We start from the raw sequence: 25,735 nt of genomic DNA on the forward strand, positions 1-25,735 counted from the left end.
CTGCATCAATATAAAAAAGGACTAACCATCATGGCCAAACCACACAGTTACAGCTAACAAGGTGCCGAAAACCTGCCCCCACATCCATAACCTTGCACTTCAGGCCAAAGCAGAAACCAGATGGTCTCCCATTAAAATCTAAAATGAAAAAGCTGCTCCTGCGGGCACCTTTCCCTCAGTGCATGCCATATAGTAATGGGTTACAACCCCATATCTATTCGATCCGATACGTTGTAATGCACTAGAGTGCATAGACATTGCTTCGTCCCAGCATAAACAAGGTTTCATCATTAGTATAGTCAGACATTGTGCGATACATCTCTAGGCACAGTGATGCAGAAAGTCCAAAATGGCTGTTGTCAGGCTTAAAATGTTCTACATGCATGAAACATATTTATAAAAAACTAACACCTTCTAGTATTATAATTTGTAAGCTGTAGCAGACTGTAGCTAGTCTGTCAGTGATAGCAGCATGACATATGGCCGCAGTCGTCAGTGGAGATATTGGTACAATTTACCATTACGAGTGCAGCTCGAGGTTGGTAGTTAAAAAGTTAAGACTCGTCCTAATTAAGACCTAGACATCCCTTCGGGAGCCTCACGTGAAATTCCGCAAGTAGGCTTTCCCGCATAGCGTAGTTGACCAAAACAAGATGGCGATGGTCACGCTCGGAGCGTTGACAGAACGAATGCCATGGGTGTGAGCATTAATTAGATAACACATTACAGAAAAATAAAAAATAAACAAGCTTTCGCATTGCAACCGTTAGAAGCGGCTCGTCCCCCATGTTGTTCACAGCACGTGTGGTATGTGGGAAAGCCCACTTGCGGTATTCTGCACAAGGTCAAGTCTAGCGGCATCGGAATGCGATCGGTCGACGCGATAAACGACGGAGAAGAAAGAGAACAAGGCATTTTTATTGTCTTCCTGGAACTTTAAACTCTATATTCAGATAATCTGCCCATATATTGCGCTTTTGCAACAATCAGATTTACGAAAGTCGGCGGGGATAAACGACGGAGAAGAAAGAGAACAAGGCATTTTTATTGTTTTCCTGGAACTTTAAACTCTACATTCAGATAATCTGCCCATATATTGCGCTTTTGCAACAATCAGATTTACGAAAGTCGGCGCGGTATACGATCGCTGCTGAGTATTTGTGAATTTTCGAAAATTCACGAATATCATTTCTCGAATACGAATATGAACCGAATATGAAACATATTCGAATCGTATTTGAAATTTCGAATATTCGCACACCCCTAGTTACAGCTAAACCTCAATATATAGAACCTCAATATAAGGAAGTTCACTGCGCAACAGTTTAATTTTAGTTTTTAGTTTCCACTGAAATCCTTGTATTTTTTCCCTCGATTTAACGAAGCAGTTTCATGCCAGTTTTCATACAAAAGTTTCAAGAAAATTTGGGCAAATTTCATCAATTTGTAAAGTTAAAAAATGTAATTTTTGTAAAAACGTGAAGGTTGCTACTGCTACTATAAGCGCTGGCAGCAGCAGCAACCTACGAGTGCCACATAATGCGAACACTCTTGAGCTGTCGAGCGTCCTAAACAACGAACACTGCCGCGGTGGCTTAGTGGTTGGGACGCTCGACTGCTGATACCAAGGACATTGCGGCTGCATTTCGGTGGAGCCAGTGCATGCCAGTTCATCAGACTTATACTGATGATAATGAAAACAAAAGCAAATTAGAGTGTATTTTCACACACCAGAAAACAGATATTGCACAGATATTTACCGCCGCAGGTCACAGCACTTCTGTGCTAAATACCGCACGACCTTCTTGTGCCGCTTTGAAAGCTCCTCGGCAGAGCACCCTTTCAGCATCAAATAGTACCGGAAGGAATCTGCAAAGTTTGGGCAATGAGTAATTAATGTCAGTGTGTTTATAAAAAAATCATAAAATAATTTGAAAACAAGCTTTTTCATTTTTTTGTTGCTGGTTCAGCCAGCGAATGGGTAAGATGACATAAAACACGGGCTCAGGTCATGTGAGGCATACAGAAACTGCACAAAGGTTGCTGCTTTCTTCACTTTATTTCATGCCAACTCTTATGCAAGCCTACCCAAAGTTGAATTGACAAAAAAATTAACAAGCAAAGAGATCCGTAGTTTCAGTACACCTCGCATGACATCTTCTCACCTTCATCATTAGCTACCTCTGAGCTGCTGAAGACAAAATGAGACAATTTTCGGACATGCTTGATTATTTGGACTTTTCCACGTCACCGCGATATGGCCCATAGAGCCAATGTTCAAGAGTGCCTGAAATTTCAGACGCACCACAACTGATTGCTTGATTTTTCAGACCTCATTCGCACTCGCCGCCAATACTGAAGCTGCCATATAATGTGAACAGTCGAACCTCATTAATTCATAACTGCAAGCGAGATTGAAAACTTGATCAAACAAAACGAAATTCAAGCTTAAAGGGAGCCTCTTAACTTGCGATGCTGAAGTTCTACGCAAGTCGGCACATTGCACCCGCGTGGTTTTGAATTTATACTGTTCTTGAATGTCTTCCGCCACACGGACTTTAACAGTAGTGAGAGTTCACGGAAATCATCTGTACCGAGTCTTTCGTCACGAATACGAGAGCAGGTAGCAGCAAAGCTGCGTGGGAGGCGTACGGCTTCACGGAGACGGCGAGCGCAGGAGGAAATGGTGGTGCATTTCAAAGCGAGGTCAGCGTACCCGCGGCAAAACACACCGTAAACCTGACTTTTCTATCATAAAACCGTAAACAACTAGCGTTGCGATGACAGGCAAGACACCTCTCATTATACGCAAGCCACCGCTAAGAGCATATCGCTGGATACAATGCCGATTTTGGCTCCAGTCGCTAGGCCTAATTACGAGGCCAATGCCGACAGAGCACCTGCTTCGGCTGTTTCTCGATTGTTATTGTCTCGCCATCTTCGCATTCTCGTTCCAGGCCCATCGTATTGCGGGTGCAGCGCAGTTCCCACAGCAGCGTGCTTGCTTTCTCGTTTAAGCTTTGTCCCAACCGTGCATTTATCGGCGACATGCTGAGGGCACCACAGCCAGGCCGAGCATGTGAAAGCGGTCACCGCCGACGTCTGTGCACGTCACGCGGAGAAATTTAGCCGTGAGGAGCTTTATAATGTGTGCAATACAACTGACCCCTTTCTCCGGCATATTGGTAATAAGTTCGTAATTTTTTCAATAAAATTTGATTGTCCGAACTGCCTGATTTTTCAGACTTTTAGTGGTCCGTAGACAGTGCGAAAAATCGGTCGTCAACTGGCACCAGCAAATTCTATCCCACGACTCTGAAAAGGTGGCAGCAAGTGGCACAGGCACAGTTCACTAAAGATCAATGGGAGAGGGGGCTTCTGTCCTCTAGTAAGTGTAACACCCGATTCACAGGAGTGAATCATTATTCCAGAAGCTGGTTGCGTATCATGCGATTCGATGTCATTGCTCTGTATGAATCATGCCTGAACCATGGACAGCGCATGTTGAAAAACATACATTTCACTAAGTTTTAGCAGCAGTCTACTCCGCGTTTAAATATAGCAACTTTAGCACTTTTTCCTGGCACCGGGGTGCTTGTGTGTCAACTTTTCGCTGCATATTTGTTGTTTTGTACTGGTGCTGCCATGTTCATTCCGGACACGTTCATCTAAAATGGGGCAGCTGATGATACTGATATTTCCTTGTACCTCTTGAACAACACACCCCCTTCAGTAACTGCTGTGACAGCAATGCAAACAGAATGCGTTCAGTCCCCGAGTCTATTTTTACAGCAGACAGAATCAGTCTGAAACAAAAGTCTTGCAACCATCATGAGCCAACGCAAAAAAAACTGCAGGGAACCATACGCCATGTCTTTACGACCTCTATTTTGACCTCTCAAACCACCTTCCTCGCAAGAAGGTTGGAAAGCAGCGGCTGCAACAGCTGCTGCCTGATCCCACAGCCCACTGTGCACTTTTCAGCTGCCACTAGACGAGCAGAGCATCACTCAAGTGACTTTCATATACAGTAAAAGCTCGTTAAATCGAACTTCATGAAACCGGGAAAAAAAGTTTGAATTATCGGATGTTCGAATAACGAATGGCCTCGAAAAAACTGACAAGAACCATTTGCGTTTGGTAGTAAACGTACCGTATTTACTTGTGTAACGAACCCACCCACCCCAATTTCTGCCTAAGAATTTGAAAAAAAAGCGTCAGTCGTTAACACTTCCCTCTATTTCATACCTTCACGGTCCACAACGCATTTCTTCGCAGTGCGCCAAGATGATGCGCAGCGATAACATCCCAGTGTGTTTACCTTTTGACATTAGCTCTAGCAAAGGGGAGAAGTGAACTTTGCAGAGTGCCAGCGCTTGTCCGGTTATGCAAGCCTCATTTTCAGTACATTCGCCTTAAGGGCGACCCATAGGAGCATACTAGCGCTGCGGACTTTGAGCGGCACGGCGTTCCCCGCACCGCCGCCGTGCAGCACCACAAGTGGCGGAAAATGGTCGGCTGCCGCCAGGGTTTAGAAGCTGCGTGATTTCATATGCTTAGTAAAATGAGGAAAAGAACAGCTGTGCATTTACAATTAAACTATTATTTATTCAATGACGACCAAGAGGACCAATTATTCTTCATGGCCCTTTTCTGAACCAAAATAATTAACCTGTTTGAACCTCCTGCGCTTCCTGACGTCAACCGACGCGTAGTGGCTAAGCCAAGCAGCCTTGAAAATCCAGAAGCATTCTGAAAATTTGGCGCGTTTCATCGCTAAAATTTTGTGCTGTGGACATCTTCAGACAAAGCGAAAGCTTCGTGCGACTTTTGTTTGCCGTGGACATGAGGCACAGTGTAGCGGCAACGACGAGTTCGTGGTGAAGTGAGAAGCCGCTTTGGCAGGCACAGCCATGTTGCAGAAGCAGGCGGAAGCCTGACACAGTCACGCCCTGATTTGTCTGCGCTGATAGCCGACGTTGGCCGCTTCCAGCCAGCGGCTGACCGCCAGGCGATGCTAAAAGCCGGCGTTATGATCGCGGCTGACCGCATGCTTCCATTGGCGACTGATGGGTGGAAAGATGGGCGACACTCGCGAAAGAAAAAAAGCTTTTCGCACGTAATTCGTAGCACCCGTCCGAAGTCATAGCCTTTCATGGGCGTTGGCTGAGAGTGCGCCGACAGTATTTCTCCATATTTCCGAATTAACAGCACTCGAATTAGCGAGTATTTACTGGCGAGTTTCGGAGGCTGTGCGGAAATGAGGGTAGGCAGCCGTCACTGCGGCCGTCGACCCCTACCCGTTGGTGCCGCCGCGCCGGTGATTGCGCCATTTAGGCTTTGCCCACTCTTCCACGGTTTTATCTGAATCCATCTTCTGTCCCTGTTTAAGACATGCGCAGCCTCTAACTATGCGGAGGTGCTATTTTTTTTCTGGCCACGTGCTGTGTGCCAAGCTGCCTAGACGCGGCAGCGCGTAGTTCGAATTATCCTTAGCGGAACCGACTCGCTTTCGAATTAACGGGCTTTTTTATACAGAGATCTCTATGGAGCTTGGCCGGACCAAGTAGTGTAGTTCGAATTATCCAGAAATTCAAATTATCGAGGTTCGAATTAACGAGCTTTCACTGTAAAGTCCTCTTTATAGTGTGAATTGGTTCTCATCAGTCTGACAACAATGACAGTAATGCAATTAATTATTTACAAACTCACAGAATCTCAAATGGGCCACATTCTAAAAACATTCACCACATTCACCAGTAAGAGTGACTAAATGCATGCAGCTATGCAACAAGAACGAGTGGTTTACCTGACACTGAAGCCACCTTTAGAGGGGAAAGTGGCGGATGTATCTTCGTCATCCCCTTAGAGATGGCGTTATTTGACAGCGTGCCTGTGAGGCTCCTTTGGGCGAGGATTTCGTTGCCCCACAGGCACACTGCCAACTGCTTACAGAATGTAGATTCGCTGCCCAATGCCAGCAGGCGATTCCATGCAGCCACGGGCACATAGCTTCCATGCCCAACATGAACCTGAAGATGAACACAGAGCACAGATGGTGTTAATACTGTTTTAAATGCAGAACTCACCCGACATGAAGTGCCAACATAAACATACTTGCTAGTGATCTGACTTCTGATTGAACATTCAAAGCCACTAAAAAATGTACATATTAAGGAACCAGTCTAAGATGCGTTTCCTGAGAAGCACTTTCACATTTTAATTTCCGCTCAAAGTAACCAAGACACATTGCAGAGTGGAGACAACAAACTTTTGGCTTGCATGTATTTTCTATCAAATGCTGCACACTAGTTGCTTCCAAAAGCATGATACATGCTGCAGTACTCATATGTGTATGGTAAAAAATGGTTTGGTTTGGTGTTATGGTGTTTGATGTCTGAAAGCAACTCAGGCTATAAGGAAAATCGTAGTGGAGAGCTTCGGAAATTTCTACCACCTGGGGTTCTTCTATATTCCATAATTACATCGGGACTGCAGAACAACCCGGACTAGCTTCATGGGCCCCAACAGTCAAGACCCACCGACTGTTACACTGCCTGCACTCATTACATGCACTGTACCGGCACCTTTAAAATATTAACACAAATAGCCAGTACTGCAATATTTAATATCAAGCTAGCAAGGGCGAAAACAGTTCTCAGCTCCAAGCGGGCACCGCACCTCGTGACTTGCAACCCTTTGGCAAAGAAGCCAGTCACAGCAAGAGGCGTAGAATTATGGCAGGTTAGTCAAGTTGGTATTTATTTGTGGTAAGCGAAGGTCTAAAAAATTAATATATAGCACAGCACCTGCTGTTTTACTTCTCTGCAGCTGTGTTCCATGCTGTTTACAATACAATGAAAGACTGGAAAAGCTTGCTCCGGTATGCTTGGAAACTTATCTGCTTTACAGGCCTTGTGACTTGCCTAAAGCATGCTGTGAAGAACACTGGCAACTTAGTGGATGCACTAATATTTTGATTCAATTCAATTAAGATTGACACACTACGAAAAAACAGGACTCAATCATGTCTGAAGTTGCCACTGTTGTACAAAACACTTACATGTGGCACAGTGTAACGTATGTGTTTCACCGTGGAAGATTACAGAAGTAGACACCAAATGACATTGAGTATCAAAAAACACATAGAAGCAAAACATTGGGTCTGTGTGTGGAATGCCATGAAATAATAAAAACAATAAACTCAAGAATAACATGTGGTACAATCACACATAATGACAAAGGAAAAACGACTGCTAAGGGGTGACGCAACTATCACTTGTTGATAATAAACCGGGTCTATTTTTCTAGGAGAGCCAGAGAAGGCTCACTTACATGGGTGTCAAGGCCAAGTGTGTGCATGTGTGCTGCTTCTAAAATCTCCCGCTCAATTCTAGACTTTCCCCCTCCAACGATATTGTTTGATTAAGCTTGGGGTAACAACCATTGCATTCCATGCAATGTCTGGGGAGATTAGCACCAATTTCACTGTTCAGAGAGCAGAAATGCTGCCACAGTCTATCATTGATACATTGGCCAGTTTGGCCAATGCAAACTCTGCCACACTGCAGTGGAAACTGGTACACCACTTCAGTGGTGCAGGCGGCGCTGCACGGACCGTCCGCCACATGCTTGCAAAGTTGAGACAACTTGCAGGGGGCGGACGGAGAACACAAGACGGATTCCCTGTTAAGACGCCACCTTCTTCAGGTTATGTGCCATTTTATGCACATAGGGCATAACCTCTAGCTGGCCTTTGTCAAGGGGGCCGCTTGCTTCCGCCGGTGCGTCTTGTCTCACAGCTTCTACATCAGCGATTCAGCCACTGCCTGGAGGAGGAGTGGTGGAAAGCTGTGGGACAAGATGCGCGGGCGGAAGCGAGCAGCCAGTGCAACTGCTCGTCACATGCTTTTGAGGATTTCTCGAAGCGTAAGTTCAGATTTTAAGATAGCACACAACACCATACACTCGTGTCGTCGTAGCCATATGTGTGCGAAACGCGATCAGCTGTTTGCTCTACAGCCTGCAGCCGCCCAATAACTTCGCATCGTTTCTTCTGCTCCCAAGGAGCCAAAATCTACCGTACATGTGCAAGCAACGATACGCAGTAGCAAGCAAAGCAGCGTGCTTCCGTGATCCGTGGCCACCATCCCTTATGACTATGATGAACCTTCCTGTCTAGACTTTTCTAGCGGCCAGCAAGCTGCCCGGGCATGGTAAACAGAAGAGGTCCAGAGTCCACGGCCATTATGAAGTCTCAAGAAATGCTTTTTTTCTCACCTAACACAGTACGTAAACAAAAAACTAGCGAAATACCACGCACCTCTCCAGCTTCGTTTGTGATCCCCACTGTGTTGTCTACTTGTGCTGTAGGCCCTACAGCTGCAAAATAAGAGGAAAAACAAGAAAGACAGGTGGATAAAGTAAAAAGCAGCTTACAGTAGAAGTGCGAGAACTATCTGCCATCTATGAATCTTAGGTAAAGAATGACCAATTTTGCACGTATGAACATTAACCCACACAGCTTTCGCATTCATAGCATGTAAGGAATTAAGTGCCCTGGGTAGCTTTTTTCAGTTTTTTTTTTCATTTTCATTGATTTTGAGTTTTTTCCCATTGATTTGAGGTAATAGATACTTAGCACCGTTTAAACTCTTTCACCTCACACAATTTCAGACCTTTGCTTATGTTTGAAATCTCATCTGTGCTTAGGAACATAGCTGGCAGTTTTACCTTTGAAGACTAGAGCTACACCAAAATCGGAACAAAGTTAACGCCTTTCAGTGGAGTGGTGGAAGTTTCAGCATCGCATGCATTCCATGAGTATATGCCAACGAGTCACAAGTGCTTTAAACAACAGATGCATGCTGCTTTCCATATCTTGGAATGTGAAAAGGCCGACTCCTTCAGAATACACCACAAAAATCCCAAGATACCATAGTTCTCCAGTGCAGCAAGGCACTATTACTGAAGGCTATGGAGCAAATCATGTTTCTTGATGTAAATGTGCTCTAAGAAAAACCAGAAGCATGGCTTCACAAATACAAGGGCACAGTATTGAGATAGCCGCATGTAATGCAGCAGACAGATACTGCAATTGCAGAGGAGGCCAACCTACAAGGCGGAAAGTGAGGTTGTAGAGACCGCCCCAAGACAATTTTTTTCAGGAGTGAGCTTGACAACTGGCAGCCGACTGCCCAAGTTGGGTCAGATTACATTCGGCATAATAAAATAAACCTGGGTTTTCACTTGCAAGGCATTGATAATGATGAAGTCAGTATTCAGCGCAGTAAAACAAAAGTTAAATGCCGGGAACACCATTAAAGAATTGCTATTCGCACAATGAAGAGCCCTCTTGCCAAGTTTCCTTCAGCTTGTGCAAGCAGAAACATACCTTTTGGCAGCCTTGCTTCGTCTGCGGGGTTCACGTCGAGAAATGGTGCAGGGTCCACTATTAACGAAATAAAAACGACCCTTTTGTGTCTTGCATCCAAAATTCCTGCCCAGAAAAATTTTTGAAACGAACGTAACACACCATTCTCAACAACAGTGTTTCCCTTTTTATTGCCGCAAAATACCCTGAAATTAATTTATTTTTCCTTACTGCAGGCAAGGATCAGCCACAAAAAGCGACCATACGGCTGCTTGACAAGCTGGCTACCCCTTGACAGGAAATATTCAGTGCCTTGCATGCGAATAATGGCACCACAAAAATGGTGTCACTATGAACACTAGCAAAGAATGTCTATCAATGTAGGCAGTACTTCTCATTATAAAGTACTATAACAATGGAAAGAAATGTGAACAACACGGCACATATGCGTTCCGCTGTTCGAATTTCTTTTGATCGCGCTTTTACAAAGGTGGTAAGAAAAAGATGTTAAAGTAATCTATGAATGCATAACAGACGACTCTCGTGTCCACTGAAGTGAAAGTAAGATGAAAAAAAATGCAAACAGTGGAGCACCCAGGCTCCGTTGTTCGCATTTCTATTCATTGTTCTTTTACCCAGGCTCCGCTCTGTTCGCATTTCTGTCCATAGCTCCTGCACATGCTATAATTGTAATCGCAATACCAGCTCCAGTTATAATTGACGCTTACTAATTATGAATGAGGGCAGTCCTGCCGTCAAAATGTGCATTAGCCCATTGTCACAGCGCCTCGGATAGGACAAACTGCAGCCATGCCTCAGTCAGACGAAACAAGGAGGCACTGCAATTCATCCTTTAGTTGAAGCAGTTGCGCGTCTTAGCAGAAGCACCCGGACACCGAAAGACATCCCAGTCCCCTTCTTTTGAGAGGAGGTGCCCTCAAAACAAGGCGCTGCCTCAAGAAAAGCTACAAAAAAGACTGCACTGAAAGTGTAACAGCATGCCAAACATTTACAAAGTTACATAGTGTGTACCATTACGGGGAAAAAGTAACAGACGCCATGTCTAAGTTCTGGCCCTTGCCACTGCACGGGAACGCCACCTGACGAAACACTTCTGGTGTCGAGACCGGCGCAGAGGGCCTGTTTCGACACCAGAAGTGCTTTTTCAGGTGACGCCCCTACGCACAGTGGCATGAGTCTAAACTTCGAGGGGGGGGTCTGGTACTTTTGCCCCCAATGATCCATATGTCCTACACGGGCAAACCGCCGATAATAGAATCCTGGGTCTAGTGGGGGTGCGATAAGTGAGCATCAGAGCAAGTGAAACTACTGCACACAGTCAGTGATCTACAGCTGCCAGCAAACTGAAAATTTCAATACGGTATGCCTCACCGGCTGAAGCTGTCATGTGCCTTGCGCTGGATTCCCAACCAGCTCACCAGCTTTTGCGCTGTTACCATGTCAATTGCATGCTGACAGCAGAGAATTCATGAAATGCTTCACGTCATAGGTGCTATGGCAGCTTTGTCATTGCATCATTACAACTTCTTTGACAACTGGAGACTAAGGCTGGTCTACTGTAGAGTCACTAAATAAAACTTAGAGTACCGACACTGTAGCACGTTGTTAAGCAGGGGCGGCCATTTTGGTGTTTATCATTGTTGTCAGATTGCCACTTCTGTGACCTCGCCGCTAACTTTAGCCCAACCATTTCATAAACAATGCTGCTAGCCACCCTGACGCTGCGGCGGGAATCGTGCGGCTTGGAACCGCTCAAATGCAAAGGGTACAGCAGTTACCAACAGTTTATGCTTTCATCGTGGGGAGACACTCCTTGCAGTATGAACTTAAATATTCCAGGTTATTGTTGATTATTCCGGGCAAATTTTTCTAGACTCTGCACAATCGGCGTTGCGCTGTTCGTATGCTTTATTATATATATTGCGATCGCCTCCTCAGTAGAAGCTGTTGCTATAACACTTCATGCATTGCCTTTTAAACTTGCTTTTATTTTGTAGGAGCTAATGTGTCAACACCGCGGGAGAATTTCTAATGGCTCAATGTAGGCAGCGGTCGAGTGCAATGCTACTACGCGTGTCTTCGCGGTTACTGCAAACTTTTACAGGAGAAATATACGAGCGCTCTGGCTGAGCAATTCACGGTGATTAAGGCAAGGGTAACCCCGCTGGTGGTAAAATAATGCTGGGCGCACTGGTGACTGCTTCAAACAGCGGCTTAATCTTGAAGCTAACGGCAGCGAGCCATCTGCACGTGTATTCGCAACTTGTAGCCGGTGTAACTGGGTGGTCAGCACGCTTCCGGAGTACAGTAATCACTATAATTCTGTGAAACTTTGGGGGCTGGTTACAGAGAATGGCATAATCGTTACAGGGAATGGCATAATCGAAATCATTGCGGCTCACGAGTTGCAGCCATGCGCGTAGTCGAGCACCGTCCTTTTTCCCCAACGGAAAGCGCATGAAGCGTTTTCTGTCATTTTGCGAGTTGAAACAGCCAACAACGCAGCAAAACGGCATCCTCGTATGCTCTTGTGCAGCTGAAATGCTGCGAAGCGCGGGATCTCGTGGTCAATGCGCCGGCCACGGACAGCACTTGCAGCGTCGCAGCACTAGGACTACCACAGTTGGCCGACTGAAAACGCATAAGCCACAAAATGGCCACCCCCATGAACCATCGCAGTGTAAACAATTATCACGTGGTGCAAACTGACCAATGATCGTGGCAGCGGCACATAACAATAAGAGAAAAGAGTGCCGGTACTCTAACTTTTTATTTAGTGACTCTAGTCTACTGCATGCTGCATGCATCTAAGAACTCCTTCTTCATTCAATGGTCGACTTCATGCAAAATTCAACAGCGCAAAAACCCTTGACACTTCAGTGACTACCGTTCTTGTCGAAATCAATGAAAAAGATGAGCATTTCTGCCACTGCATGCTACCAGTAAGCTCTATTCACTAGACATGGCATATTGTTCATAAGAAGCCTAATCGGCAGTGCTGTAGTAATTAACTCCCCATATGTAGTCATATTCATAAAGTGAGCTGGACTGTATAGCAGCATTATGTCACGAGAACTTAACTCTTTTGAGGACAGGTTTTGGGCTTTGATTGATCCGATCATTACAGTGTCTCGAATGAAATAATGTGCAAGCCACTCTACATAGAACAGCCCTGCTAACAATCCAGGCTCTGAATTTTTGCTCTAGTAGAAAGGCAGCAGTTTATGCTAATTTTGCATCAAGATGATAACATGGGAACATTTCAAGAATGTTAAAAGTTGGTACCAGCCAGCTGCGGCAAGGGCGACGAGGGCTTAGCCTGTGAAGCACTGCTGCCATGGGCACTCTGACTTTGAACCCAAGAAGCATGGCCGGGGACTGGAAATCAAATAAGCACATAAGATTTGACAAAACTTCCTATTCATACAGATACCAGTATAATACACTATCAACAAATTAAGCACACAGAGCAGCATTTACCATGTTCACTCAAAAGAAGAATACATTTAAAAAAATAGCTCAAAATTGGGAAGAGCATTCATTATGCACAACAAAATTTCAAAAAATTCAAAAACAAAAAATTTGGGGATTCTTCAGCTTCGTCGCCTTCAAAGGCATAATGTGGCAGTGTTTAATGGCTCCCATCAGACTCTTCTTGCAGATCCTCATTCGATGCATGATGTGGGAGTGTTTAATGGCTCCCATCAGACTTCTTGCAGATCCTCATTCGTGTACATGCACTTTGCTACTCTCGTAACCACTAATTCTTTAACTTGCTCCTCTATCTCACACACTCATAAGAATACAATCGTAGCCAGTCACATTATTTGCAGATTACCCGTCGATACAGAGCCCCGCTTTAACCAAGCCGTATGAATGTGCATGCATAGCCAAGGGGCAGAGTGTCTGACTCTGGATCCAAGAGTCCTGGATTCAGTTTCCATCTCGCACCCTCATGTCAAAGGTGTTGCTCGAGTTGGCAGCTGTCGACTCAGTTATATCATGTGGTCTCGCGACGACACACAACCTGCTGACCAATCAGTGCCCTGCCATGCCACTTGTCAACTACTATGCTCATGATTTTTTTATCAGCATCATTTATAGAACAGCCAGAGCCCATAGGACAAAGAAACTACAAACAAACAAGACAAACATAGCCAAAGCAAAATGTCATGAATCTGAGGCAGTCTTCATGGGCCCATCAGGAAACTAGATCAGCATAACAAAAAAAAATAGTGACGAAACAAAACAGTAAAGGACGAGCAAGATTAAAAGCAGCAGCAGCAGCAGCAGTAGCAGCAAGAGGTCCACGAGAAGGTGTAGCGGCGCTGGTATCGACAGAGGCGCTGATGAAGACGAAGCTCAGAGCGCGACCTGACTCACGCACTACAGAACGCTTTCAGCAACAGGCCTGGCCAGCAACGTCAACAGCCCGCTCCGTCGGCTCACCATCCGCAGCTACCGGGACCCCAAATAAATGTGGATCACCTACCACAAAGGCATGTGTAGCAGATGGCAGCAGAAAGCCGGGTGAATGAGATTAGGAAGTTAGCAGGATAAGCTGGCCACAGCTGGCATTGGACAGGGACAGGGGGCATTGGACACTGGTGGCCTTTATCCTGAAGCAACTTAGTTAGGCAGATGGTGCACCTTTGTGTAAAATGTTTCCATTACAGTTCACATTGTTGTCTTTTACTAACAACTGCTTTTGCCTTGGTGTTCGATTTTGCTCTTGCCATTAACTTCAGTCTTTCTTCCTGCACTCTTCACCCTCTCTCGCACTCATTCTTTTCGACTGCTGTGGAATCAGACAATGGTTGGCTCACAGCGACCATGTTTTAGGTGTACTCCAAGGATAACATTTTGCTTCGGCTATTTTTGTTGTTTTTTTGTTTACACAGTTGGTCACATGGGCACTGGCCAGTGTAAATGGCACTGTAATCTAGATTCAATAGCAAATGCTCAAACACCTGCTGACTCACTATGCCATTCTGCGTTGCAAAAGAGGTTTACGAACCTGCTGCTCTAGGTGGTCCTGGCTGCGCACGGTGAGAACTTGGCTGCCCATGGCCACATTCCAACACACAGGAATCTAAAGAGAAGTTACAAAGGGAAGCATCAAATTACTGAACCGACATGCCAGGTTCAGAACACTGAAGAGGTGATAACTTTTGAGTGCAGAAATTGTACAGAAATGCTCCGTTTTCTCATATTTACTAATTACAATGGTAGAATCTAGTGATAGTGCATAGCTGTCTTGATGCAACCAAAACACTGTGCATGTGGTTTTAACATGCAGTTCTTGTACTGCGTAAATCCTACTAACAGTGAGCACCTGCTGCAGGAAGGCAGCCCACTTTCACTGTTACCCAAGTATATAGCTTCGCAAAAGCTGTCACTTCATGACCAACGGTGAAAGCCTATGTGAACTAGCAGAAAGAGGGCACCCTTTACAGCGTGGTGTAAAAAGCAATCTTGCTATAACAGGCAAGCATTTGGAGTCCAAATTATGCACATACCCATATTCAAAACTTTGGCACAGAGGGCCTTCTGCAGCTCCTTGTTAAGGCCCTCGAGCTCCTTCACCCGTGCCTCCAAGTCTGCAACCTTGGATTGAAGGCTTATAGCTTTGCTTGTGCCCTCAGTCCCCTCCATCTCACTTGTTTGTGCCATCAGCTCGTCCTCAGCACTTCTTTTTGCCAGGGCCCTAGCCTGAAAGTTCAGCTTGGACTGAAAAATAAAGAAGTGCTTAGTCAAATCCTCGGCCCTTTTCCAAATGAAGTGGATGTAAACTCTTTGCCAGCAGGATGAAATAGTGATCCATCAAAAGAATGATTTAGGCTTTATGGGGTTTAACATCCCAAAGCAACTCCTCTATTATTTCGTCTCCATCAAAATGCGATCGCAGCAGCGGCCGGGATCAATCCCGTGTCGTTCAGGTCAGCAGCCGAGCACTATAGCCACTGGTCCTAAACCTTGTCCCAAGCATTCCAGCCCACGGAAAGCCAACTACCAGGTCAAGGGACAGCTAGTAACCCGAGAAAACTGGTACAAAAATGAGACTTCAACAAAAACTTGCCTGATAAGACATCACATTAAAACGTGAATTGAAACCATAAAAATTAAAAGGATAAATAGTTTCCCCTACTGTACAGGAGCCTTGTTTGCAACTAAGTGATTAAAGCTGCATTGGATTTTAAAAAGAGGGTCAGGAAGCATATGTACACTGGGGGTTGACCTTAGTGGCTACAATTTAGGGCGTCATTAGTCATTTGCATAATTACAGTTCTAGGAAATAACTTTTTTTTTAGCTGGCAGTATGCGCATCCCCTCCCCCCATCAAAAGTCGTAGGCAGATGATAGTGTTTGGCAGAACTGCTGAAACACCGTTTTGTTTTCAACGCCATTATGCTCTTTTTGGCGCATCACATTTCCACCTCGCTAAAGCAAACACAGCCGGTTGAGCAGAAAACGATAGAGCAGACGGGCTCGTAGTGACGTACATATGAAGGCTATGTCATCGGCGTCATTTTAGTTGCATACACGCATCAAGCCAAGACCAACAGGAGGCGAGAGGGCACAGTGAAGGTAGCTAGATATAGAGATTGGGCGGCCCATAGAGCAGGGGCCGAATAGCACAGGGTAACAACTCGGATTTCACTGTTCACTTTGCTCGAGCGTTCCTTCCTGTTGGTCTTGCCGTACTTTTCCTTTACTGATCTCGAAGCTAACAGAGCTTTACCTCATGGCTCCTATGTCGACCTGCCGAATCTCTGCTGACTCCCACTATTCTCATTAGTCAACACTTTATGTTACGAAGCTGCTTTTGCAGGCAATTTAAAGGTTTACCGATGGGTGCCCCTATTTCTGACTGTCGCAAACCTTGGTAGACACAGTAAATCCTTCCCTTCAGCTTCCAGCATGCGAGAGAAAAAAATCTCTCGTGCACTGTAAACAAGAAGAAATTCCTCCAAGCAAGAAATCTACTGAGCAAAGTGGAGTTTTGGGCCAGTTGGCAAGTCGTGATTTGCAGGTGGGCTTAGCGTGAGACAAACGAGGACAAGAGAGGGACAGAGGATGACCGCTAACTTGCAACTAAAAGAAAGAGAAGCAGAATTACGAGCTCAAGGAACTGAATGTGCATGCCCAGCTACCACTCATTAAGACGGGGGGCTGGATAAAGGCAAACTGAACCAAGATAATCTGGGACTGAATGGCGACAAAAATGGCACAGAAAGAAACTGGAAGCACCTCTTCATCCTTCAAGCAGCAATACCCAAGAAATTACTCGACATTTAGAAACAGATTCATTTCGCAACATGACAATAGACGCGTCACTCAGGTACTTATCACTTCCTAGCTCATGAATAAATGACGCCTCAAGAAGCTCCCCTGCTAGTTGTCCTTTAGGACGGCCAAGAACTTTTCTTTTTCCCAACAGTGGATGACATTTGCAGCTCAAATAATGCTTAGGCAGGTTGTTAGATTGAGACGATTTAAAAGAAGTAGCATGTTCCCTTAGGCGTTCACTGAGGCAGCGACCAGTCTGCCCTATTTAGACACGCCCACAGCTCAGAGGGACCTCGTAAACAACACCAACTTTGCACGCAACTAACTTGCAAGCCTGATGCTGCAAGCCAGTTTGTGATGACTTTGGCTCGCCAGTGCACAAAGACTTGACAGTTTTCGAGGTGCCCTGAAAACAACGTCCACACAAAACTTGCTTGCTATCCTCAGTGGATAGCTGGGCGTGCATTAAGATCCTCGAGCTAGTAATTCTGCTTCCGTTTCTTTCAGTAGCAAGTTAGCGCTCGTCCTTTGTCCCTGCATTGTCCCGCGCTAAGCCCACCTGCAAATCAATAAATCTACTGGAACGACGTTTTTATTGCTGCCGTGTGACCGCCAACATATGAAAGCCGTGCAGCGGGCAAAACGTGGAACCTGTGCGTGAATCTCCTAGGCTGATCACTAATCCAAAAAAAAGCAATATCAAGAACAGGGACACAGTACACATGTTGGTAAGTTCCTGGTTCAAAGATAATTGCGGTTAATGTGAACTAAGCGCATAATGTTCAGCAAGCACAGGAAAGCCAGTTGGACGCACCTTCTTCCGCGGCGGGCCATCCTTCGAGGAACACTTGCGCGAGGCCATACGCTTGTTTTGGCGCCACGTTTTCATTTCTTCTTCAGTCTCTGCAATTTTTACCGCATTATTATAAGTGAACGCCAAAATCGTGTTCGGCAATGCCGGAGAGGATCCTAACTCTTACCTGTCATATGGACAATGGTGGCCTTATAAAATCCGCCCCGGGTGGTGGTGTTGCCCGCCCAAAACACATCATAAGGCTTCCCCCTCTCGAAGTCGTCGATATCATGCGGTGCAAAATTTCGAACGTCGGCGTCCGATACCACGTAGCGTTTGTCTTCGCCTTCGTACTGGACAAGCACGAACATTTTCTTGCCCCAACAGAGTTAGCAACGCGAGCACATAAGAGCACACCAGAGCTCACCTTCACACTACGCTAGGCTTAAACATCTGCCGCGAATTCTACGAAACGGTATGGCTACGCCTAGTCTTGGCCGGAAACCAAATAACTTCGTATATGTCGGAAACGAAACCGCACCACTTTTCCTTGTAAACAAGCAATTATCTGGCATGTTGATTTCCGTTTAATTTGTTTTTTTATTAAAAATGTCCGCGACAAGCGGCATGTGAAAATAAAATATATCCTAGTACTCATGTGCATATACACGTGAATATGTAGTGAAAAAAAATAAGGGGTGGAGAACAGATACTTCATACCGAGTACTGGTAGGACCAAAAAGCCCGAGAGTGGCTCTTAAGGAAAGAGAATTATTAAACGCGAACTTGCAATTGAAGTACAAAGTGCGCAGAAAATATATTGAGGGGCCCTGTATATTCGACTCTATATTAGGCCGATAGTTTTTTTTTTTAATCACAAGATATAGAACTCTTAGGTCGGCTTAGATTCCACGTGACCAATGAAACGCACGAGCAAACTCCGACAGGCCGCTTTAAACACGCATCCCGGAAATCCTGGTTGAGCACTCGTTTCAAAAGAGCAGCACTACAAACCTCTAGATTGACTGCACAGAAGATTGGAACTGTACAAAGAGGAGAGTGATACGGAGGAGGCCAGTGATGGCAAGGACGAGTGAGCGGGAGTAGGTTCACATGAAAGAAATGCCGTTTGCGTGCTGTCCCCGCTGAACGTTCCGATCTATTCGACCTTTTACTTTCAAGCGTCGATCGTCTTAAAGTGTTGGTTGCGGCCTAGATTCGAGTAAATATACTATATAACTATCTCGATCAGGCAAATGGTAATGCACATATGCGCAAGCTTTTTTGCATGCTGTAAAGGGCAGAAAAAAGTTGATGCCCCGCATAATGTTCAGGCATATATATTAATGGTGTCAATCGCAAAAAAAGAAGAAAACAGAATTAGGACACCAGCTGATCGACGGGATGCAGTCTAGTAAATTCTCTCCAATAGCTAGAGTGTACGCGTATGTACACTAGCTATATAATAGTTGGTTATTCGTAACACATGTGCTGTGGCATAAAAAGGGGTGACAAAAATAAGTTGACGCTGCGTCTTCCGTGTTTCTTTTTGTGTGTTATACGTAATTGCATCGTTATGCAGTTACTACATTAATTTTTTGCTCAATTTGTAGCACTTACTATCGCGATCGAAAGAAACACGAACAACGCGGCGCCTACGCGCTCCGCTGTTCATATTTCTTTTGATCGCGCTTTTACATGACGTTCGTCCTAGAATGCATCACGGACGACTCTATAGCGTCTTTTTTGCTACCACCGAAGTAAAATCGTGATGAAAAGAAATGCGAACAGCTGAGCGCGTACGTTGCGTGTTGTTCGCCTTCCTTTCGATCACGATAGTACGCGTATGTATACTCAGGTGTGCGACAGCGCAAATTACTTCCGAAATGCGAATTGCATGCAACGCGCATTAAACCGCACTGTCTGCTTTCGATGTGCAGTCCAGCGTATTAACTGTGAGTACATATATTCACCGCCTTGCAGCTCGCAATGAATGTCGGTTCGACGTTCACACACTTTTCCCCAACTCAGGCCCTTAATTCGGCCACCCCCCTTTTGTCAAGAAACGAGAAAGTACAGCTAGGGCGGCACACGCAGAGCCCTGAGATCTGCTGTGGCGAGTTCAAATTCAAGAGATATATGGGATACGTACATGGGTATAACTAGCCATACAACATAGCACGCGGTTTTGAGCTCTGAACTTTTGACCTACGGCGCACGTTCCTCCGGTTGTGATTATACCACCTTAAAGGTGTATTGGTGAGTGCTATCAAAATACGGAAAGGGACGAACACACAGGTAGATTCCATATTTCTCCGTATTTGATAGCGCTCACCAATACCTTCAAGGATGCATTTCCAACTAGCCCCAGTAGTAGCTCTTTTGATTATACCGGCCTCCCAAATGGGAATTAAGGTTGCGCATTGAAGGACCCCAGTTGGGGTTCCTCTTTCGAGTGACGGTCGGCGAACAGGCTGTGCAAAGAGCGAACAAAAAGCCACCAGTTTAGACGGTTGACACGATATATCATATGAGCCCCAGGCCAACTTTTTTTTTTGACGGGTAAAAAAAAGAAATTGGTTTTTGAGGAAAGAAATGACCTCACATCTCAGTGCACGGGTACCCGAACAGCGCCGTAAGGGAAATAATGAAGGAAGAATTGAAGGAAGAAAGGAAGAGGGAAGTGTTGCAGTGGAGAGCTCAGGAATAATTTCGACCCTGGGGATTTTTAATGTGCACTTCCATCGCATAGCATACGGGCGCTTTTTGCGCTTCGCATCCATCGAAACGCATGCAGCCGCCGCGGCTGGGTTCGAACCTGTGCAGCCTTTAGTAAGCCCCGCCACGGTATATGGCTTAATGGTTCAAATCAAACGGCACCTGAGGTGTCGGTTCACTGCGCTCGATACTGAGAGGAGGACTGAGCACTCGTGTTCGATTCCAGCCACGGTGGACTAGAGCTCGTTTAGAAGGTTCAACACAGAGCAAACGAGTGAGCCCTCCACAATCCAACCCAATCCAATCCGTTTATATTTAGGTTTGGTCGTGTTCACTTTTCTTCCTGGCGAGCAGTCGCATCCAACCAACGTGAGGCCGGCAGCACCGCAAACACTTTTGCCCCTCGTACGTACAGCGATGAGTACTCCTCGTCGCAAGCGGTACCGTCAGTACTTGGAGCCCGGGCAGCCGTGGGATGTGCCGAGGCAGACGGCGTACAACGATGAGCTGAAGAGAGCTCGACGCGCTCACGCTAGCAACGTGGATAGTGCGACACAAGGCGACGAGTCCGACCATGCGCACGGAAGCCGATGTTCAGACAGTTCCAGCCACTCAGGAGACAATACTAGCTGTGTTGATGGCAGTGAAGCGCCTGACGATTTTTTTGATTGCCACGAACAGGCAATCGGCGATGTCGATCACCCTGTCGGATCAAAACCAGTGGAATTGTGCAACAACGGCCACCCTGCGAACGAAGACGAGATGGCGTCGGTCAGCGATGTAGGCGGGAGTGCCGAAGACAGCCCTCCAAACTCAGGCGAGTCGACATCGTTCACTGACGTCGGCGAGCGTAGCGAAGGCGGCACTCCCAACACAGATGAATGGGCATCTTTCAGTGAGGCGGGCGAGAGTGGCGAGGGGGGCCCCCCGAACGAAGAAGAGCCAGCGTCATTCAGAGAACGTGATGAAAACTTCAGACGTTATTTCGAAGAATGTGCAAAAGAAACCCTGCCCAATAGGGCCATAAACAAAGCACAGGCCATCCTTCTAATTTTGACGTACGTTGTGCACGCAGGCCTCTCTTGGACCCAAGTAGAGGGGCTGTTGAAGCTCATCAACACGCTTTGTGGCAGTGACGTGTTGCCTGACACCACACACATGCTTAGGAAGATGTGGGAGACTGAAATGGATTCCCTTCAGGTCCACTTCTTTTGCCAGGTATGCTTTGGCTACTTTGGAAGCAAAGGGAGGAAGGAAACAACACACACATTCACATGCATGCATTGCAACACCACGCAGACGGTGCGGCGGCTGATAGCAAGAGGCGATTTCTTTCTAATTTTCAACCTGAAGGAGCAAATCTACGACATCGTTTCACAGTACTCTGGGTTACTGTTTCACCGCTTGAAGCAAATGGCCTCGACTGTACCTTCCATGTATGCAGATATCACAGATGGGCGGCTCTATCGAAGCACAAGAAGCCAACTGAAGGCAAAATGGAGTGACCTGACAGTCACTATGAACACAGATGGATCACCTGTTTTTAAATCCAGTAAGGCTAGTGTATGGCCTGTTCAACTACTCATAAATGAGCTGCCTTTCAACATTCGGTTCCGTAATGTAATTGTGGGGGCACTGTGGTTTGCGAAGACCCATCCTCCTCAACATCTATTTATGAAGGCGTTTGTCAAGGCGTTTAATGACATTGGCACCATAGTGTGGAAGCATGCCTCTGAAACTGTGCTGTCTAGACTGACTGTGGCATGCTGCTGTGTCGACTCGCCAGCCAGGGCATCTTTGCTTAACATGAAGCAGTTCAATGGATATTTCGGGTGCTCCTGGTGCCTGCAGAAGGGAACTCCTGTCGATGGTAAGCCATTCATTTTGGGGAATCGGGCTTGTATTCATATTAGCTTGCATTGTGGTCTACCAAATGCTTTTAAACTAAGGGTTCTTTGTATTGTATGCTGAGCGTCATAGCTTGCTTAACCTGTACATCAGTATTTTGTCATATTTTAAAACCTTGTAATTTTATTGTTTTAGCACTGTTTGTTCATGGCACAGGTACGTGTAATTTGTGCGAGGCAGCCACCTGCGTGAGTGGCATTGGCAACATAATCATTTGTATGCACAGTGCCTGATATCGTGGCATCTGCTCTTGTACACTTCTCTTCACACTTACTAGTAGCATTATGAGGCTCAGAAACAAAGTCCATGTCATGAGAAGTAACATGTATTGAAAATGCTTATTAATGCAAGTTGACTTCATCCTGTCATTGCTCCTTGAATATTAAGTTTTCATTATTGCAGGGTGTGCAATTTACTGGTTGTGTATAGTCTGACATTGAAGATCTAGATACAACATCCTTTGACATAAGGCAGGACACAAGATACTTACCATGATTGCAGTCTTGCACTGCTAGCATTGTTTTCGTGTTTAAGGCATCTCAAAAAGCTTCATGTAGTACACATGACCCTGATGCATGGCATTGAAGCCTCATAAACGGGCTGGTGACAAATTTAGTACTAGATATAGCAGTGCACATATTTAAAGGGGCTCTAATAAAGTTGCGGTATGCCTGGGATGTTAAAACACGCTGCTTCACGAGTATTGCCCAGCAAGAATATTTTTAATGCGCTTTGTAGAAGCCGAGTTATCTGTAGTTGAAATCTAAACTTTCAGCGTCTTCGCACTTTTTCCTCTCCTCTCATCACTTTTTGTATGCTGGAAGGTCGACGCTCCTCCACCGACCCCAATTCTGGGAGCGGAGCTTCCTGACCTGCCGGAGCTGCACGGCTTAGTGGCTGTGGTCACGATAGCGGCCTGATGTCTCAAAGAATGTAACCAATAGTCAGCTCTCAACTTTCATATGCAGGTGCAGGCAATGGAGGAGGATGCGAACATGAAAAAGTCGGCGGGAAGGTCTCGTCAATTTTATGCTGCGTGTAGAAGTGTAATTTTGGGTCAGGTTTTCGTGAAAACACAGTGCACTGATTGAGCGAGTTGATGCACTCTCCTCGGAAGGTGTTTCAGAGCCCTTTATATAAAGTGGCTGTAGTGCACTGCATGACAGAGAATTTTGTTATTCCATTGATTGTGAGTCAATGTTGTAGCACAGGCAATCGTGTATTCATATTTACTGAGGTTTTATTTTACTTTAGCAGCTGCTATGATTTTATTGATTATGATAGCCTGGTTGTCTATACTCACAATGAAGTCACAGCAGAGAATGTACACAGGCATAATGGAAGGAAAGCAGACAACTGCGTTCGCTCTTTTGCAGTCATCTGTTCTGTTTTTGCATCATGATGCTGTAGTTTTGTAAGTGCTTAATTCCTGTGCCTGTCTCTTGCAGGCACGATTCGGTATATCCAAGGAGCTGAGCCAGCAGCGCCACGCACGCACACTAACATGCGTCAAGACATGCAGTCTGCCCACAGACAGCGCCAGACCGTGCGTGGGGTGAAAGGACTTTCTCCACTTGTGAGCCTCCAAGGCTTCAATCTTGTGTGGGGTCTGCCACCCGATTATATGCACTGTGTTCTTGAGGGGGTAACGCAACAAGTAACCGAGATATGGCTGACTGCTGTTGGAAAGCCTTTTTATATTGGCAGGCATGTTCATGAACTCGAGCATCGCATTCAGCAACTGAAGCCTCCGATTAAGTTCTGCCGATTGCCTAGACCAATTTCAGAGCGTAAAAATTGGAAGGCCACTGAGTGGATGTTCTGGTTACTGTATTATGCTCTCCCTTGCTTAAGGGATCTGATCCCTAAAAGGCACCTAAATCATTTTTCATTGTTGTGTCAAGGCATTTTTCTGCTGATTCAGACCTCCGTGAGTAGTGTTCACCTCACTGAAGCAGAGCAACTGCTGTCATTATTTGTGAACAGGTTTTCCTTTCTGTACGGAAAAAGCAATGCCTCATTTAATGTGCATCAATTGCTGCATCTTGCTAAAAGTGTGGAAATGTTTGGGCCTCTGTGGGGAACCTCCACATTTCCATTTGAAAATGGAAATGGGCAACTGGTAAGACATGTTACAGCCGCAAAAGGTGTGCCATTGCAGGTGGCGGAGCGTTGCATGATGAAAATGTGGCTCAAAAATGCAAATAGGTTTGTGGGCCTGTCATCAACTCTCTTGCAGAGAAAAAACAAAATGTTAATGGTTCGTGACATGCAAAGAACTGGTGCACATGTGCTAGGAGCACCACTGCGATCGATGCACCTGGAGGACGCCGTCACCGGAATGTTCATTACTCAGTATGGAGAAGTGCCTGTCATGTCACATTATGCTCGAGTAGAGATAAATGGCATCACCATTCACAGTACTCAATACAATAGGCCTGAAAAAACTTGTTCTTACTGTGTGAGGATGACTAATGGCATTTACTGCCTTGTGATAGACATCTGCTCTTTCAACATAAATGGCCAAAAGGTTGCACTCGTGTGCCAAGAGTTGGTAATCTGCCAGCCAGTCTTCCGAAATGTCACGTACATGCACCCCTGTAAGCGTGCTCCTGCGAGTCGAAATCTCTGTCTGTGCTCATCTGATGATGTTGCTGCCCAGTGTGTGTTGCTTGAAATGGAGAATGTTTCTTATGTTTGCGATATTGCAAACAATTACACCATAGATTGAGTGAAAGAAGGATTTCAGTACCTTGGTACTGCCAACTTTAAATAAAGAATACAGGCCTAAAAAATTATATTACTGGAGTCACATTTTTGAAGCCATAAAAGAACATATAATTTGAATGATAATTACAAATATGCTGTTTAAATAACAACAACTTTAAAAACTTTAGAGCTCAATTTGTATTATGCAGTATTAATTTTACTCTTGCTGCATTCCATGTTGTCAGGGGAAGCCAGTGCCATGCATTTTAGCAAAATCTTTGCAGCAAAATTTCCTCAAAGCTTGTGACAAAAATTTACATAACATATGCGTTCACTAGGACTTTGTTTACATGAGGTTAAATGGCATATTTGAAATCTGCACACACAAATACATGCTATGCGAAGGTTTAATAATTGTGACATATTTTTTCCTAGACCTTTTTCTCTATTCATATAGGTTTTGTGGTTTGGTTCTGTGCTGTTTAATGTCCCTAAGCGACTTAGGCTAGAAAGGATGCCATAGTGGAGGGCTCTGGAAATTTCAACCATTTAGGGCTCTTTGACGTGCACAGAGATTGCACAGTACACTGGCCTGAAGCATTTTTCCTCCATCGAAATGCAACTGCTGTGGCTCGGATCAAATCCATGTCGTTAGGGTCAGCAGCCGAGGATCATAACCACTGAGCCATCGGGGAAGCCAATTTAAATAAGCGAATAGGGGTGCTTTTGGTTAAGAAAATGTGCTCGGCTGGAGCTGCTTGTCATGATGACGATGATGTTTTCCTATAGCGCAAGGGCGTCTTGGCCAAAGAGTGCCATAGCGTAAGGTGGCGTCGAAGATTCATTTTCCGAGCATTTCACCCCTGAAGAGCAGATCACCAGACCAGGTGTAGACCCATTGCTTTTCCATTAGCAGTCAGCTT

The 25,735-nt window shown here is 45.5% G+C and overlaps 1 protein-coding gene across 1 annotated transcript; it reads right to left on the minus strand.

Annotated features, from left to right (window-relative positions):
* Positions 1–12,665: 12,665 nt before the first annotated feature.
* On the minus strand, positions 12,666–18,082 carry LOC144134284 (uncharacterized). The gene is made up of 5 exons (XM_077667233.1): positions 17,665–18,082; positions 17,499–17,587; positions 14,914–15,124; positions 14,412–14,486; positions 12,666–12,772 (listed from the first exon to the last, which is right to left on the minus strand). Exons 1-5 carry the CDS (start codon positions 17,846–17,848, stop codon positions 12,666–12,668), a joined length of 666 nt encoding a protein of 221 aa, XP_077523359.1. The 5' UTR covers positions 17,849–18,082.
* Between the last annotated feature and the right edge of the window lie 7,653 nt (positions 18,083–25,735).

The sequence above is a fragment of the Amblyomma americanum genome, chromosome 5, assembly GCF_052857255.1.
Source record: "Amblyomma americanum isolate KBUSLIRL-KWMA chromosome 5, ASM5285725v1, whole genome shotgun sequence".
Classification (NCBI taxonomy): domain Eukaryota; kingdom Metazoa; phylum Arthropoda; class Arachnida; order Ixodida; family Ixodidae; genus Amblyomma; species Amblyomma americanum.